Source organism: Drosophila albomicans, chromosome X (genome assembly GCF_009650485.2).
Source record: "Drosophila albomicans strain 15112-1751.03 chromosome X, ASM965048v2, whole genome shotgun sequence".
NCBI classification, from domain to species: domain Eukaryota; kingdom Metazoa; phylum Arthropoda; class Insecta; order Diptera; family Drosophilidae; genus Drosophila; species Drosophila albomicans.
In genome coordinates this window covers 1581616-1600973 of record NC_047627.2, presented here as the reverse complement: position 1 = coordinate 1600973, position 19358 = coordinate 1581616, and the positions used below count along the sequence as shown (strand labels likewise).

Sequence of the window (19358 nt, the reverse complement as noted above, 5' to 3'; positions counted from 1 at the left end):
AGAAATAGGCACAGATTAGTTATCGATTAATCGATTGTAGTCGCATTTTAATTGCTTGACTTGCGACACTTGGCAACGTTCCCTTTTTCCCCTTTCCCCTTTCCCCTTTTCTCTTTCCGTTTTTTTTTTGTTTTGCCTACATATTTTGTGGCAAATTCCTGTGTTGCCGCACGCCAAACGCGTGTCGGACTTCGAGTGTACGTGTGTGTGTGTGTGTGAGTGTGCATTTTTGTTGGGTTTCGCGCACAGCACGAAATTAACCCTGTGAGGCGCCATGCAGCGCAGCATTAAAGGGTTAAAACTACACACAAAAGGCAAAATGCCGCTAGACTTTGAGTTGAGTTGAGTTGAGTTGAGTTAAGGTGGCGAAGGCCTTGAAGTTGTTTATATTTGGCTTAAAGCTGGCCAACTGTTGCCCCCTTTCTTCTTCTCTTCACTCCCCCACGCACACACACACAGACAGACAGACAGAGAGTGTGGCACACAGACTGTCAGCAGTCAGTGTGCAAAATGTTCTAATTAAAGCCGGCAGTAAAAAGGCGGCGGCGCACAGCCGAGCAGGAATTGTGCCAAAAGGCGACGACGACGACGACGACGACGACGACGATGTCGGCAGTGAAAAACTAACCTCAGACAACAAACAATAATGAAAATTTCTAAGCAGGCAGCCAAAACGGGGGCAAAAAGAAAACTAGCAAAGAAATTAAATTTAAAGAAAGAAGCGACGTCAAGAGTTTGTTTTCGCTCTCGCTCTCTTTTGCTCTGTCTCACCCACACACACACAGAGTGAAGTAGTAAATTAAGCACACAACCCTTATACACAGAGGAGGGAAAGTCTCCACTCTCCACTCAGCACTCTCCACTCGCTGTTGCTTTCGCTGCCTGACAAAATTAGTAGCAAAAACTGCCTGCCAAAAAGTAGTAGCTGTATTAGTCTCTTCCTCTCTCGCTCTCCCTCTCCCTCTCTCTCTCTCTCTCTCTCTCTCTCTCTTTCTCTGTGTGTGTGGCACATTTGCACACATTTTTAAAGGCATTTAAGGCCAGCTGCTTGGCATCGTCTTCAACTTAAACCGAGGCGCGTCCTTGAGCTTCAAAAATGGCAACTCGCTTGTGTAAGCCTATGCTCGTCTTTTGCTGCCCTGGCTTTAACCAACACACACACACACACACAGGCACACACACACACACAACAGCAAGCAAGCAGCAACAGTTTAAAACGCCAAAAATCACTTTTGCATAGCATACATTTGGGCTGCCTTTGCCTGCTGTTTGTCTCTCTGTCTGTGTGTGTGTGTGTGCATAGTTTAAAGACTTAAACAACAGCTGACACACACACACACACGCACACACATTGCTACAGTTTTAATTACGCACGTTTTGCGGCGGCGAAACAAAAATCACAGCAACAACTTAGGCGCCAAGCGCGCGCTCTCTCTCTCTCTCTCTCTCTCTCTCTCTCTCTGTCTCACTCTTCCTCTCTCTGGCTTTCGCTCTCAATGTGCGTCTCGAAAAATGCCGCAAAACGCATGTGTTGCTGTTGCGTGTATGCTGCACATGTCCTTGAAACTTTTTGGCATAGTTTTTCGGCTAGAGAGCCAACTGTTAATGTGCCTATAACTGACTGTCTTCCTCTCCCTCTCCCTCTCTCTCGCAGTCTATCTGTCTCTGTCTGTGTGTGCGTAAGGGTTAATGACTTGCTTTTTGCCACTGTTGTGTTTGGCTGCTGCTGCATTCGATTGCATGCAGCAAATTAAACACTTGAACTTGCCTCGCCACTTCACTTGCTGTTGTTGTTATTGTTGTTGTTGGTTTCTCACTACATACGCACAATTTTCCCTCCGATTTTCCTGGGACTCCGTTTGGCTTATCAATGGCCAACGATCGCGGCGCGTCCGCATGAGATGACACAAAATTATGACTTCATAATGGGAGGCAAAGCGACGAGCACATTAAACCGACCCTCAATAGAAATAGCCCAAAAACTAACACACACACACACACACACACACTCGCACACACACATGCCAAAAATTGTAGTCAATTAAAAGTGAGCGAAAGTTTCTGCCCCAAACATCGTTTTGTGACATTATTTCATAATTAAACGGGGGGCAACCCTAAAAGAGGGTTGCATTATCAGTGCTTGCCAATTATGATTGGAGCACACACATTAAGGAGGGGGGGGGGGTCTATAAATCTGATAAATGCCGAGACAAGTGTGTGTGCGATGGCCTATTAAACGTTTAATGAGATTATTAATTGAGCCAGCCAGATAAATACTTGTATGTGTCTGTGTTGTAATACAAAGTATAGAAAACAATTTCTGTTAGTTTTTGCCGCATTTTTGTGGTTTTGCACCAAGATTTTCTGGCTACACTGCAAAAAAAACGAACTTCTTAAATCAAAAACATTCATCTTAAACATTTTGTTCTTGACATAAAACAACTTTAATAACGTATTCTTTAAAGTAAGAACATAAGTCTACAAAAATGACAAATTTTCAAAATAAGACCAAAAATTCTAGATTTTTTAGACTTTGTGGAGTTTGGAGACTTTGTAGAGTTTGTAGTACTTTAATAACATATTCTTTAAAGTAAGAACATAAGTTTAAAATATGACAAATTTTCAAAATAAGACCAAAAATTCTAGATTTTTTAGACTTTGTGGAGTTTGGAGACTTTGTAGAGTTTGTAGTACTTTAATAACATATTCTTTAAAGTAAGAACATAAGTCTACAAAAATGACAAATTTTCAAAATAAGACCAAAAATTCTAGATTTTTTAGACTTTGTGGAGTTTGGAGACTTTGTAGAGTTTGTAGTACTTTAATAACATATTCTTTAAAGTAAGAACATAAGTCTACAAAAATGACAAATTTTCAAAATAAGACCAAAAATTCTAGATTTCTTAGACTTTGTGGAGTTTGGAGACTTTGTAGAGTTTGTAGTACTTTAATAACATATTCTTTAAAGTAAGAACATAAGTCTAAAAAAATGACAAATTTTCAAAAGAAGACCAATTCTAGATTTTTTAGACTTTGTGGAGTTTGGAGACTTTGTAGAGTTTGTAGTACTTTTATAACAAATTCTTTAAACTAAGAACATAAGTCTAAAAAAATTACAAATTTGTAAAATAAGACCAAAAATTCTAGATTTTTTAGACTTTGTGGAGTTTGGAGACTTTGGAGACTGTGTAGAGTTTGTAGACTTTGTAGAGTTTTGTGAATTTATAGTAAATGCTTCAAAATTGTTGCGAGTGTTAAAACTACACGATTTTGTTCTTCTTCTTAATAAGCACTTGAGATTAAAATCATGGTTTTGGAACTCTTATTTTGTTCAGTGTAGAATTTGTGAAATGAGGAAAAGCGCAGACAACAAACAATATGTATAAACGAAAAGTTTAATAATTTATGCCATTATTTATTGGCGTGAAATTTAAGACTGCAATTTATGTGAATTTATGTGAATACTTTTGAACCCATTGCTGATGTTGTGTGTTTTTGTGTTTTGGTTTATTGGAATGCGACGCGAAATGCTAAAGACACTTATATGTATATGGTATATGGTATATCTGTGTTATATAGTATATCTCTATTCGAAATAAGCGTGGCAACTTGTGAGCGAGTCGATGTGGCAACAAGAACAAAGCCTACAATAATATCCGAGACTATATAGTACGATATATTAAGAAGAATATAAATTAGCGTGAAATTAGCAATAGAAAAATGTTGACACAATGTGAAGTGAAGGCAAAAACTACTTGGGAGGGATTAGTTTGCTCAGAGACAATGAATGTGCCCACGCACACCGATGAGGATGCAGCACATTTGCCAATCGACAAATCCGTTGATACTTAAGATATAGATATAGAACTAAATATATATGCTATACCAAACAGAGAGAGAGAGAGGGGGAGATTTTTATGACTACTTTGTGTTCTTTTGTTTCTCACAGATTTTCAATAAATTGTGTATTTTGAGGCGAAAGGAAATAAAAACAAATAAATAAATAAATAAATATACGAAAAACCAGAGAAGCAAAACCCAACACGAAAAATTTATGTGGTAAAATTTATTTTCTTGGTCGATCGAAATATTGTGAAATCAAAAAAACAAATAAATTAAAAGCCACACAATATAGAGAAGTATACATAAATATATTTATAAGTGTTCTCTGTGTATGTGTGTGTTTTCACACACACACACATAGACAATGGGACATTGCGCTCTAGTTCCCAGCCAAACAGCAGCAGCAACAACACAATGGGGAACCAAAGCAACTGAAACTATGCCAAATTGAACTGAGAACTTGGTTTCAAATTCAAATTCAAATTCTATCGATGTGTGTTGGATGATGATATTTTTATCGAACTGTGGGATTGTCTGTCTGTCGCATAAGTTCACTTTTTGTCAAATCACACACACACACACGCTCGCATACGTATATTTAGTACAATATAATACCTTTTAATTTAATATGCAGCTGACGTGCGCTCTATGAAGTGGCAGCCAGCGATCGAGCGCGCAATCGAGCGATCCCTCAACACTCCTCTCTCTCCCCTCTCCCCCCTTCTTAGCTGCTGCTTCTTTTGTCTGCGACTGTGTATGTGTGTGTGTGTTCGAAAATAAAATAAAATAAATCGAAATGACAGATCATTAAAATTTACAACAACACCAAAGAGAGCAAAGCAAAAAAAACAAAAAAACAGCAGCAGTCGAGACTGTCTGAGAGCTAGTTTGTGGACATTATTTTGTGCCGCCGCCGCCCGGCAGACCCCAAAAAGCATACAGCACAGCAGCAGCAGCAGCAGCCACCCCATCGCCATCGCCATCGCCACCGCAACCGCACTCTCCAACAACAACGTTACCCCCTTCGCAGCAGCGAGTATATTTTTGTCGTTGTCGATCAGTTTTTATGTCGTTCGATATGGCAGAAGCGAAAATTTTTATTAGCCTCCGCTTCTGCTGCTGCTGTTCCACAATGCCCCACAGTTGCAGTGGCAGTTGCACTCACACGCACAGTGGCTGCGGCAGCGCCCCAAAGTGGACGACGACAACGATGACGATGACGATGATGATGATGATGATGTCTGCCAAGCAAGTGCAATTTGTTGTTGTTATGCATATTAAAAGTAGTGTGTGTGTTGTTGTTGTTGTTGCTTTGTGGCATTTGGCTTGAGTGTAGAGTTTGCAGACATTCGCAAATCATGAGTAAATCCTTTAAAAAAGCAAATTCACTTGGTTATAGCGCATCCAATAGTTAAATAAGTTCATTGGAGAGTTTGTAGAGTTTTGTAAATTTGCCATTAATGCTTACAAAATGTTGCGAATCATGTTAATTCACTATTAATTGTCTTGTATATACATTTTGTACACAGTGTAGAGTTTGGAGACTTTGTAGAGTTTTGTGAATTTGTTGTAAATGCTTCTAAAGTGTTTCGAGTGTTTATAATAAGCTATTAGTTGACCTGCAAACACAAAGTAGGCAGTGTAGAGTTTGTAGAGTTTTGTAAATTTGCTGTAAACGCTTGTAAAGTGTTGCGAATGTTATTTTTTACTTGCAACACCCAATTTGTGAGCAGTGTAGAGATTGGAGACTTTGTAGAGTTTTGCAAAATTTCTGCAAATGATTGATGAGACCTTGTAGAGTTTGTAGACTTTTCAAATACGTATTTCTTGTATTAATATATGTATATACGATACGTGCAGCAGATGCGCATTCGCTGAGCTCCACGGGAATTGTTCGATTTTCCCGCTTGTCGAGCTCATAAATTAATAACGAAGGCGTTCGAAGAGCTGCCACTGTCAGAGTAATGGCAACAGCAGCAGCAACAAGAGCAACAAAAAACAAAACACATTAAAATTGTTAAGAGTGTGAGACACACAAAAAAATGCATAATATTTACGCCTATAATTTTTCCTAATATTTTCAACAGCTGACATCAAGTAACACCAAAACTCACTAAATGTCTGCTTCAAGGGAGACTGAGCAAGAGTGTGTGTGCGAGTGTGTGTGTGTATAATTGACACTCAATTATTTAAGGAAGGGGACTTTTGTGGCATTACCCCGCTGCCATTATCTGAGCTACTTAGCGGCGTTCAACTGCCACTTGTTGGAGGCAGCGACTGAAGAACTGAAGAGCTGAAGAGCTGAAGAAGAACGCCCGCACACACCCGCAACCGACAAAAATTGAACTAGCTAATAATACAAGAGCAACAACAACAACAACAAGAAGAAGAGCCACCACTTGAGCTACACACACAAAAGATTTCCGCTGACAACAAACAAACAAAAACCGAAACGACAAAACAGAAAAAAAAAACCAAACGAACGAACGAACAGAAATCTTTTTTGGGGAAGCAGAGAGAAGAAAAATTGAAGCGCGATTGATCACATTGATCGCCTTTCTGGCTGGCAGCATCAGCATCAGCAGCAGCAGCAGCTAAACAGCAAAGTATTTAGTAAATGACAAGAGCAAGCGTATTATGTATAGAATGTAGATGGATCACTGAAAGCATTTCTGATGCGGGGGGACAAGAAGGGAGGAGAGAGAAGCGAGCGGGGCGAGTCTGCTTTCTCAAGTAGCTGTCGCTTTTGCTGTTGCTCTTGCTGATCTGTCGTATGCAGCTGATCTATATAATAATTCATATAGTATGGCGACTACACAGAAAATGCCATTGAAGAACAAGAAGAAAAAAAAAACAAAACAAGAGCTGAGCGTCAAAGAACTTGTCGTTCATACTTCAAAATACAAAATACAAATCGACGAAAAACAAGAAAACGATGAACAAAAAAAAAAAAAAACGGCAGCGTCAGCAGATGATGATGATGATGATGGTCATCATTATGGAAATTGTGTGTGGAAAGCAATACGATGAGAATTTCTTAGTCTTCGTCTTCGCGTAGGCGTCGCGTTTATTATCAGAATCACTCGAATCGGTATCAAACCGATCCGATCTCAACTGATCGAAGCTGTGTTGCAAGTGTCTTCGCTGCACTTGAAATTACTATTTGATTATTTTGTATTTTCTGTTTTCTGTTTAATCACGACAGATCACTTGAGAACTTCTTGAGCTGCTAAAACGATCAATAGCGCTGAAGCTTTTCTTTTTCTTGGATTTGGATTTGGATTTGACTGATCTTTGATAGTGATCATGATAATGGATAAGGAGAACAAATGTTGTTTTGAAAGAAATTGCAGAATAAGAATGTTCTATGATTTTGCAGATCGGATCAATGGTGATCCTCAGACTCAGACAGGCAAATGGAAGCTGGAAGTTGCGAGATGACATCGAACCGAGAACCGTTCTTTAGTCAAGCTGCTGGCAAATGCCGTACGGTAATAATTAAAAACATAAAAGGGGGGAACAGCAACAAATGCCATGGGAATGGGCACAGAGAGAGAGACAGAGACAGAGACAGAGACAGAGACAAGGAGAGTGAGGAAGAGAGGCGGGAGTCGAAGCATTTTGCCTACTTAATCATTGTCTGAGCGAGCGTCGAGTCGTTGTTGGCTGTGCGTGCAACATGCAGCAAGCGGCAAGCGGCAACTGTTGCTCTGTGTTGCATTGCTACTTGATTTGATTTACGCCTGCCAATGCTTTATGATTGAGTGGGGCGCACTCAAAGAGCGAGAGAGCGAAAGAGAGAGGCAGCCAGACAGTGTTCGACAAAAAAAAACAAAAAACAAAAAAGGAACAAACAGCACACATAAATATGTTTTTATTTTACATGCCCCCTCTCCTACCCCTGCCTCTGCCTTCCCCTGTCGAACGATCGCGCATATGCCGCAGATATATTTTAGATTTATTCAGTTTTTCATTCTTTTTTCGTAATTTTTTTACGTCTGTTGCCTTGCAATGAGCCGCGGCGATGATTTGCTTTGTAGCATGCAACTGTGCGACGACAACATCAACGCAGACACACACTCACACACTCACAGAGAGAACTCTCGTATCCCGAGAGTCCCTGTCCCTAGACCCAACACAAAAAAATGGAAAATGATAAAAAAAAAAAAACTATCAAACCAGCTGAAGCAGCTACAATTACCAAAGGGTCGTTGCTTGTTTGCTTTTAACTTACAATTCACAAAATTTTCGGGAGAAAAAAAAAAAAGAATTTAATTTACAAATCGAAAAAAAAAAATCAAATCAAATCGTATCAAAAGTGGAAAAGAAAAAACGTAGGGAAATGAGATATATATGCGCCGGCTAATGGGCATAAAATAAAATTGTGCGCAGCTCATTGAATAAATCAAACTCATTTGCATACAACTGATAAATTATGGCGCACAGACGCGCCCGACTGACAATTGACAAACTAAAGCCTCAGGCTAATGCAACCCTCAAACGAAACCAAAAATAATAAAGAACCCTTTTGGATAGAGCTGGACTCGAGATTAGAGATTGCGATCAACCCTTAAGGACCGGTATCATCCGCAAATGTCCCCTGGTCAATCTTTTCTTATAGATAGTCTCTCTATCTCTCTCTATCTCCCTCTCTCTCTGTAATCGAACCCTTTATTGCTCAGCAGCAGCAGCAGCAGCAGAAACCGAAACAGAAGATGGGAAAACAAGTTTAAGCAAATAATTTGACACCTCTGATAAGAGACCCCGATGAACATGCCCCAAATGTGTGATAGCAGCTGCAAAATTGGCTTACTTCGGCACGTTTTTTGAGGGCCAACGAAAACTATTTTGTGCCAGCAAACATAGTTTATACTATTTGTCACCTATATAAACCGAATTGCGAACGGTCAAACGACATTGAATATGGCTGAAAGTTGACAATATTGCGTACTACGATAGAATGAAATCAATTTTGTGCCAGCAAACATAGTTTCTACCTTTTGTCACCTATATAAACCGAATTGTGAACGGTCAAACGACATTGAATATGGCTGAAAGTTGACAATATTGCGTACTACGATAGAATGAAATCAATTCGCAATTCACTTTTGAGGTAGGGTATGATATAGGCATGTAAACTGGATAAACATCGATTGTTATGGGCCCATCAAAGAACACGAAAATGTGAACATTAAAATGCTTGTAGCGTTTCTTGCCCGCAATGGCAACAAATTAAAGAAAACAAACAAAAAAAAAAGAATGAAAAAAAAAGAACAGAAAAAAAACTATTGCAAATCGCAACAAGCACTCAAAGTCAAAGCAAATTATTTTCTAAACTAATTTTCATGTCGTGCCAAAAATAATAAAAACAACAACAGTTCACAAGCGCACAAGCAAGGTATGAGTAGGGGAGTGGTGAGTGGGGGGGGGGGGTAAATTTGTTGAGGTTTGCATATAAAAATCAACACATTTTGATGCAAGAAATTTCCAAGAGAAAGAGGCGTTGGCAAATGTGTGGGCGTGTGTATGCAAGGCGGAGGCAGATGATCTGTGCGAAAGAGTGAGAGCGAGAGAGCGAGAGAGAGGGAGAGTGGGGGAGTAGAAAAAGCCAACAACTTAATTAAAACATCAATAAAAAATTGTAAAAACACGACAACGCAGCAGCTAAAGGCGGCTGTAAAACTGTGTGCAAATAATTTTCATGCAAAATTGAAAATGAGAAAAGCTGCAAAACTGAAAATAGCTAAATTGCAACAAAAAGAAATAATAATAAATAAACGGAATGGCATAAAATGGAATGCACAAACAGCAGACAGACAGACAGACAGACGGACGGACGGACGGACGGACAGACGGAGAAATATTTGTGCTTGGTGTTGTCTTAATGGCAGCATATAATCCTTGATCCCCCCCACCGAACTGCCAATAATGATGATTCCTTTTTAATGTGCGCTCCTCGGGCGTTGGTCATTACTCAACCGAGAGAAAGAGAGAGACTGCGAGAGAGCGAGCGAGAGAGAGAGAGGGGGGAAACTTTTGCATCGCGTATCGATCACAAAAGTTGCCAATATGCCAAGCGAAGAAGCAAAAGGGAAGAAGAAGTGAAGCGAGCAGCCCAAAACTCATCATCATCAACTTCGGACCGAGTTGTATATATTTTTATTTTGCTTTTATTATTATTATTATTATTATTATTTGAGTGCTGCCGCTGTTGCAGCTTCTCGTTTGGAGAAAAGGGGCGTGCACAAAATGATATTTTATTCAATATCCTCCACGTCCAGAGAGAGGGTCTTGAACGATTTGTCCTTTTCAGTGTCAGTGGAAAAACGCAACGAGACAGGGAAATCAAATTGATGTGCGAGCAAGACGACGAGAGGCCCTGAAATTAAAAACTCATAAGATATCGACTGATATATTGAGCTGCACAAATTACTGACAACTGAAGATGAAAGACGAAGACGAACTTAACGTCGACGTCGTCGTCGTTCTTCTGTCTGCGTTTTGAGTTTAAGAATCGTACGGGCGGCAGCTAAAAAGATTTTCAAGACAGGTTTGCAGTTGCACACACACACACACACACACACACACACACATATACGTAGATAAGTTACCGCGTTGTGGCATGCATATAAAAAGACAATTAGTCGTTATTAAGTTGTACATAAAGCAGTTGAATTCTCCTTTTCAAAAATATACAAAAATTTAAGCACAATTCTTTTTTCTCTCTGTTCTGTTCTTTTCATTTTTTTCTTCTTCGTTTTTTTTGCTAGATGCGATAATAATGAGACTTTTAACTGGAATTATCGGCTTACAATCGACTTGCATTCATCAATCATCGTCAATGAAATGAAGAACTTTATTAGTTAACAAATTTTGATTTCGATAGTAAGTACTATCTATCGACTTCGATAACCAGAACTATCGTAATGAAATGCAATGCAAAGCTGAAATTATCGACTTGCAATAAAATATAGAATCTTACTAGTTATCGAACTGATTTCGATAGTCGATTTCGATAACCTGACCATCGAAATGAAATACAAGGCGATTATAATGATACTTTTAACTGAAATTGTTGACTATAAAGAACTTTATTAGTTATCGAAATGATTTCGATAGTATGTACTATCGACTTCGATAACCAGAATTTATTGTAATCAAATTCAATGCGACTAACAATCGACTTGCAATGAAATAGAGAACCTTAACGGTTATCGAACTGATTTCGATAGTCTCAATAATCGATAACCGTGGCTGTCGTAATGAAATGCTTCAATTAACCGATCGCAGCAGCGCAAGCTATTAATAATTAATGGCATAGTAGAGCTAGAGCGTCTAGCTAACCGGAAAAGCAACAACAACAACAACAACAACAACAACAAAAACATTCACTCGAATAATGGTAATAATCATAATAATAAAAATTGATCAAGAGTCAAGACTGACACACACACACACACACACACATTTGAAATGTATCTACACACAGTTCATGAACTCAATTTTTAATAATAATTATTAATTTCTGTTCTGTTCAGTTTGAATATTATTTTTCGTTTTGTTTGTTGTTTTTTCCTCCCTCCTCCCTCCTCCCGCCTCCTGCTCTTGAATGATTTTTTATTTCACATACCAAAGTGTGTCCCCCTGCCACCCACGTTCCCCCCTCTCGCTCTCCCCTCTCCCGCTCCCCCTCGCTGTGTGTTCCCTCGTTTAATTGTTCGATTTTCAGTTTCAGTTTTTGTGTCGCTTCGCTTTGGGGGCCGAGCGTCGCCTGTTATAGATAGATAGATAGATAGATACAGATACAGATACAGATACACATGTGGCTGTTGAGGCTGCGTGGTTTTAATTTCCGTGCTGACAAATTAATTTAATTATATTAACATATCTCCAGCGATCGAGCGTTTCCCATTTCAGTTCATTTCATTTTAGTTCAGTTCAGTTTGGCTTCGATTCGTCAGTTTGAAATTTTCGTGGGTGGTTTTCTCGATTCTCAGTCTCTTTGATTTTTAACCCTTGCGTTGACTCATTAGATAGTGATAGAGAGGGGAGGGTAGAGGGAACCCCCCGCAGTCCGCAGTCTAAATTGCACTTAAAACGCTAAAAATTATATGACACACGCCGCTGATCTCTATCAATGTATCTCACTAGCTGTATCTCTATCTCTCTCTGTGTGTGTGTGTGTGTGTATCTTTTGGCTTAGCCACTAAGCACAACCCTTGACACTCAGGGGAGGGATGGGGAGGTAGGAGGGGGGCTGCTGCTGCTGCTGCTCATTTCGGCATATGCAAATGGATGAAAGAGAAAGAAAGAATTAAGTTCAATCCTTGCCGCCATATTTGAAATAAACTTTTAAACTATTAAAGCGGTGGTTGATGTTTCGAACCGGTTTCGATTTGATTAATGCCAGAGAATGAACAAAAAAACGAAAAACGAAAAAAAAACTGATTCAATGCTTGTTTCTGTGTATGTTTATCTGTTTCGATTCTCTTTCACGTTCTTTTGCCAGCGAATGCATTTTGGCAATTAAAATTTGTTGTGGTTGCTTTCACAGTTTTTCTATTTTGCTTTTGCTTTTGTCAGCGAAAATCAATGACAGTTTGTGCTTTGTGCTGAGCTTGGCCATGTTAATGGGTCAAGTTCTCACTCACTCACTCTACTCTCGATAGTTTAGTTTTGCTTAATACGGAAATGGAAATGGATTTGGTGCCACTGTGCCACTGAAACACCGATACACTGATACACAATATGCCATAATAATAATAATAATAATAGCCGCATTTCTGTCAATCTGGCGAATCTTGGCTTGAATTGGTGCCAATTCGAAGGTCCCCCCACCATCCGACACCATCCGAAAAAAAACTAAACTGATACTGAAATTGAGTAGATCGAGTCAGAGAATTTGGACAGCTGGTTGAAGGTTTTGTCTCGATTCTCGATTCTCGGTTTGTTTGCTCGTCTGTCTGCGCTGTGCTGTGTTAATTATTTAATGAACTTCTATATTTGGCCTTACAAATTAATATGTTTAACTTGATTATTGTTATTTATGATTACACAATTTGGATCTACATACATTTGACTTGTACATGTGTCAATGATATACTTATTTATGGGCCCAGATTTCGACCTATTTTCGGCCATAATAATATGTTGTTGTTATCGCTGATAAGCTGACAAACAAACTTGATGAGATCACTTCAACCGTCAACCGGCAACCGTCAACTCAACTCAATTTCAAAGTGATCTTCAAATCGATCTCTCAGTGTCTAATTGCCATTCTTCTTCTCTCTCAGCTCTCAGCTCTCCCCTTGAAAACAATTTGCCAACTTATACTTTGCCTCTGCCTCTTAGCTGCTTTTTTGTTTTTGTTTTTGTGTTCGACTCGCCATTAATAACAAATCAAATGCTCGTTAAGAATAAGCGAACGCTACGCTTCTGAAAATTCTGCGAATCTGAATCTGAATCGATGCTGGCCAAAAGCATTTTGTTAACGTTTTTATTATTGTTTACAAATTACGCCGAAAATTGTATCTATCAGCGGGAGAAGATACAAAGCGAGATCAGCTTTTAATCTGCCGCAATCTTTTCTACCTTTGTCTTTGTCTTTTTTTGTTGAACTATTTGAAAATATTTGCAACTTCTTTGCTTGGTTTTGCTTATTTAAGTTTTATTGATTTGCCTCGCTGCTTTGCACTTTCCACACACACTCCAGAGTGTAAAGTGCACTCTACAAAATCTGTGTAAAAGAACAGCAACAACAACAACAACAATCTATACAAATATTTGCATTCGGATTGAATTTCATGCAAGCGTGCAAAAATTTGCCGACGGCAAAACGATGCGAAAACATTTTGAGCGAATGCTGCGAATGTACTTTGACTATGAATATGAATATGAATATGAATACAATATATATATATATATATATATATATATATATAGTATCGTATATATATATATATAGAGAGTACTTAGAAGTCTGGGCTCAGGTCTAGCGAAGAGTCGCCGTCAATGTAAATCAATTGCAATGCCAATTTCTGAGAAATGTTCTCAGTTTGTTGTTTTTGGATTCTCCGAATGGAGGAATAGGGTGGGGGAGGGGGAGAGTTGTGTGCAGCTGCTAAAAGATGATGGTTCGATTATGCTTAGGAGCAGAGCAGCAAAAGTATCTCTGATGGAAACTTGGCTTGATTTCCGCAGACTGAAAACCAATTAGACGACCAGACAAACTGCAATTAATATGCCATACTCTAAGCTATAGATTCGACATGCATATGCTTATAGATACAGATACAGATACAGATACAGGGCACACACTTTTAGATAGTCTGGAGATACTTTTGCTAGAGTTGCAAGTTTGGCATGTGGCCAAAAATTGTCGTCTCGTCTGTGCAACATCATCATCATCATCATCAACATCATTAGAAGAAGAAAAAGAAAAAGTTGTTCACTTCTTTTCCCGCTGACTGAACGATCAGCTAAAGATCGACAAATGCACTAAAAGATCTTGACTTGTTCAACACTTTTCTCGCAACAATTTGCAAACAATTCAAGCCGAAAATCGCTCAGCTATTAGTTATTGTTATTACTATTTGTTGTTGCTTCTCTTGTTGCTGCATTTTGTAAACAAATTTTCAGAAATCAATAAAAACAATTGGCACAGACACGCAAACTCAATTAGTTGCAACTGAAACGCAAACAACAACAACAAAAAATATGCATTGCATTTTCATATTTTATTGTTTGTTTTTCCTTAAGTGTGGGAGCTTTTTTCCTCCATTTCAATTTCAATTTCTATTTCTATTTTTTCATTTACATTTTTCCACAAAATTATGTCATTTGCTTTTTTCTTTTTTGAAATTTCCGAATTATTTGAAACTTGTAACTTCAAATTGCATTTGATTGCAATAATTACGCCAAAAATATTCGTATTGAAATTAAAATCATTATCATACATTTCTTCTACAAGCATTTACTTTATTTTTATTTACTTTTTTTTTGTTTTTTGATTTTGCAAATTAAATAAGTTGTTTTCATTTTTAATTGTTGAAATTCTGCGATTGCAATCGCATTGTTTCAAAGCTGATGAAATGTTTTTGAAAAGTTGTTTTTTTCTTTTTTGTGATTAACCGGTTTACTTAAATTAATTTTGATATTATTGTTTTCTATTCATATAGATTTTATTGTTATTGGATTTTGGATTTTGCATTTTCAATTTGTTGATTTTGTAGGCGTTTCCGTTTCATTTTTTCACAAATTTCAATAAGCATCGATAGCAACTAACAAATATTTTTTGTGGAATTTGAATTTGACTGTTTGCTCGACTTCTGTAGGCGTTTCCGTTTTTGAGATCAACACGCGCTAATTTTAAAGCTAGACTTCTTTCTTGTTCGTTTCCTCTTTTTTTATTCTTTCTTCCACTAAAAATTCTTAGTTCTAATAATTTGTTTTTGGTTTTTTTTTTTTTCATTTTTAAAATAATATAAATGAACTTCTATTTAAGCCAATTATATTTTAATTCTTTTCAAACGTGCGTTTTTGAATTGCAGAACACCTTTTCTTAATTAAACTTGATTCTACTGATTCTATATATTTGTATTATTTTTTGTGTTTTTAAGTAAGAAATATTTGTATTCTTAGTAAGGCTGCTCTAAATTAATTTTTAATTTAATTAATTAAATTAATTAATTTAATTCTTTTCAAATGGGAGTTTACGAATTGAAAGAATTAAGAAAAGCTTTTTTTTTGTTTTCTCTATTTTTTTTTTTTGTGTATGTTTAAGTAACTAATATTTAAATTCCTATTTAGACTTTTCAAATAGAAGATTACTAATTGCGGAACAGCTTCTTTGTTACTTCGCTTAAACAAATGTAATGATCTTATATTCATTTTAATATAATTTGAGTTAATAACTATTTCAACTCAAATTGACTTCTAAAATATTTTAAGCACTTTTGAAACTAGCGTTTGCGAATTTTGGAACAGCTTCTTTGTTACTTCGCTTAAACTTGATTTTCTAATGATTTGATATTAGTATAATTTTTTTTCTTTTACTATTTAATGTAATAAATATCGAAACTCCAATTTATTGCTAAAGTATTTCAAACACTTTAGAAACGCGGGTTTACGAATTGTAGAACAACTTTTTATTACTGGGGCTTAAATTCGTTTCTAATGATTTGATTTGAGTATATTTTTTTTTTATTAAGTAAAAGTAAGAAATATTGAAACTCCAATTTGTTGCAAAACTATTTTTAACATTTTTAAAACTAGCGTTTGCGATTTGTGGAATCGCTATTGATTTGATATGAGAATATTTCTCTTTAAAAATAGAATCTCCAATTTGTTGCTTAGCTATTTCGAACACTTTATTAGAAGCTATCAAATTTTTTACTAAGTTTAAACTGGATTCTAATGATTTCATATGAGTATATTTTTCTATTGTTGGTAAACTGTTTGGAAAAAAACTTTTGCGAATTTGCGTTTGCGGATTACGGAACATCTTATTTGTTATTTGGTTTAAGCTAAATTCTAATAATTTACTATTAGTATATATTTTTTATTTGAAGTAATAAATATGTGAACTGCACTTTGTTACTAAACTATTTCAAACAGTTTTGTGAATTTGCGTTTGCGAATTGCGGAACATCTTTCTTGTTAACTGAATTCTAATGATTTGACTAGTATCAAATATATTTATACATTTTTTTCTTTTCTTTAAAGTAATAAATATGTGAACTGCACTTTGTTACTAAACTATTTCGAACAGTTTTGTGAATTTGCGTTTGCGAATTGCGGAACATCTTTCTTGTTATTTGGTTTAAGCTGAATTCTAACGATTTGACATAAGTATATATTTTTTATTTGAAGTAATAAATATCTCAACTCCACTTTGTTACTAAACTATTTCGAACAGTTTTGTGAATTTGTGTTTGCGAATTGCGGAACATCTTTCTTGTTATTTGGTTTAAGCTGAATTCTAATGATTTGACATAAGTATATTTTTGTTCTTTTCGTTAAAGTATTAAATATAGTATGTGAACTGCACTTTGTTACTAAACTATTTCGAACAATTTTGTGAATTTGCGTTTGCGAATTGCGGAACATCTTTCTTGTTATTTGGTTTAAGCTGAATTCTAACGATTTGACATAAGTATATTTTTGTTCTTTTCTTTAAAGTATTAAATATGTGAATTGCACTTTGTTACTAAACTATTTCAAACAGTTTTGTGAATTTGTGTTTGCGAATTGCGGAACATCTTTCTTGTTATTTGGTTTAAGCTGAATTCTATCGAGTTGACATAAGTATATTTTTGTTCTTTTCTTTAAAGTAATAAATATGTGAACTGCACTTTGTTACTAAACTATTTTAAACAGTTTTGTGAATTTGTGTTTTGCGAATTGTGGAACATCTTTCTTGTTATTTGGTTTAAGCTGAATTCTAATGATTTGACATAAGTATATTTTTGTTCTTTCCTTTAAAGTAATAAATATGTGAACTGCACTTTGTTACTAAACCATTTCAAACACTTTTGCGAAGGCTTTTCACTTACCTGTTGCCAAAATTGTGCCAATAAATAAATTTGCTCCTTTTTGAAAAACCAATCGTTGATTGATTGAACAGCCGTCAGATCCATATCGGCTGTCCCAGCGGCTTGTGGCAATGTTGGCTGCATTCGTGGGCTGTCTTTGGATGTTGGCGATTCTTTGTTGTTGTTGTAGTGTTGTTGTAGTGTTGTTGTTTATGTTGCAGTTGTAGTTTTTGTTGTTGTTGTTATTGTTGCTTTTATCGCTGATAGTTCAGCAACCGTTCAACCGTTTGTTGAGGCATTTGAGAGCGCGTCAACTTTGTTTTTTTGTTTTTTTGGTTCTTCTCCTCTTAAGTTTTAGTTAATTGCATTAAGCGAGTGAGCGAGAGGGAGAGAGACACACACACACATACACTAAGAGAGAGCGAGAGAGACACATAAACAAATATTCACGCACTTCTTTCAGCTTCTTCTTCTGCTTCTTGGCTTTGTTTTGTTAGCGGCTTTTCTTTACTTTGTATTTTTTGTTTCTTTTTTTACGTGCTCAAAAAAAATCCATGAATTTTGTTTTTATTTGTTTGGTGCCAATTTTGATGTTGCTAATTCATTTGTATTTGTTGCATGTGCCAAGCTTTGATTTGTTGTCGTTGTTGTTGTTGTTGCACACACACAGACACACACTTGGAAGAAACACACACGCACACACACGCACAACACTTGCACTAACACAACACGAGGCGTGTTTGTTTGTTGTTGTCGTTGTTGTTGTCGATGTTGTTGTTGTTGTTGCAACAATTGCGTCGGCATTGAATTTTCTTGCCATTGGTGTTTTCTTCTCCTCTCCAAGAACGATTAAGCGAGGGGGCGTTGGAGGGGTTGTTGGAGGGGGAGCAACGTAAAATTCTGATTGGATTTCTTTGATTTGAATTTGAATTTGAATTTGCAAATTTTTTGTTTCCGTCTTCTTTTGGCTTAAACTTGTAAGCGGCTTTGTTGCATGTTGCTTGTTGCTTTGTTGTTTGTTTGTTTGTTTGCTGTTGTTGATGTTGCACTCCGATTCTTGTTGTTGTTGTTGTTGTTTACACTTGTGACACTCGCGCACACTTTTCTTGCTTCATTTGATTTATTTTGAATTTTTGTTGTATATAAATATATTGATATTTATGCTTGTTGTTGCTTTCTTTGATTTGTTGTTGTTGTTGTTGTAGTAATTGTAAATGAATCGTGTGGTAAAAAAAAATAGATCAAAAAAATTGTATAAACTGAAAATACAGTTATTAAATTTTGTTATTTTTTTTTTTATATTCTTGTTGTCGTTTTTGTCGATGTTGTTGTTGTTGTTGTTGCTGTTGTGGTTGTTGATGTGCTTCGTTGTTATTGCTGCTGCTGTTGTCAATATTCGTGTTTTGTATTTTTATTTTTATTTTTAATAAATATGAGTTTTGATTGGGATTCTGATTCTGATACTGATTCTGATTCTTATTCGACCGACTCCACGAGACAAATGCGGGAGACAGACAGAAGATCTCTGTGAGTTACAACCACAGTCAGTTAGTTGCAGTAGCGTCCACAAAACACACAGTCAGCAGCGTAGCGTTAACAGTTAGAGAGACAACGAACGCACAGTCACACACACGCACTCGCACTCACACACACACACAGACAGTGACAAACACACTGGCGGGCGGCACACACAGAGGCGACGTTGCCAGTCACGAATTCAGTTGATGACTGAACAACATTGAACGACTCGTTGCGTCGACAACCCCAAAAACGTGCACGACGCCGTTTTACGCCATTCGGGCTCAATACACGCAACACGAACGAACACAACGCCAAACGAACCCGAACCACACCGAGCCGAACGACGATAGCCGAACGTAGCCAAACAGCGGCGGCGGCGGCGACGAACACTAGCGCAAGCAAGCGACATTTGCACTCGAGAGAGAGGCGAGAGCGTGTGAGTGAGAGCGCAAGAGAGTCACT

The 19358-nt window shown here is 37.1% G+C and overlaps 1 protein-coding gene across 4 annotated transcripts in view; it reads right to left on the bottom strand.

Annotated features, from left to right (window-relative positions):
- Positions 1–19116, bottom strand: part of LOC117577721 (homeobox protein cut) — an 89361-nt gene extending 70245 nt beyond the window's left edge. For 3 of the 4 annotated variants that reach the window (XM_052008471.1, XM_052008475.1, XM_052008472.1), the window contains exon 1: positions 17397–19116. In XM_052008471.1, the coding sequence (XP_051864431.1) occupies positions 17397–17519 (123 nt within the window). In that variant the 5' untranslated portion in view covers positions 17520–19116. The remainder of the gene's footprint in view (positions 1–17396) is intronic. The other variant, XM_052008473.1, reaches the window with a different exon arrangement.
- Positions 19117–19358: the final 242 nt, after the last annotated feature.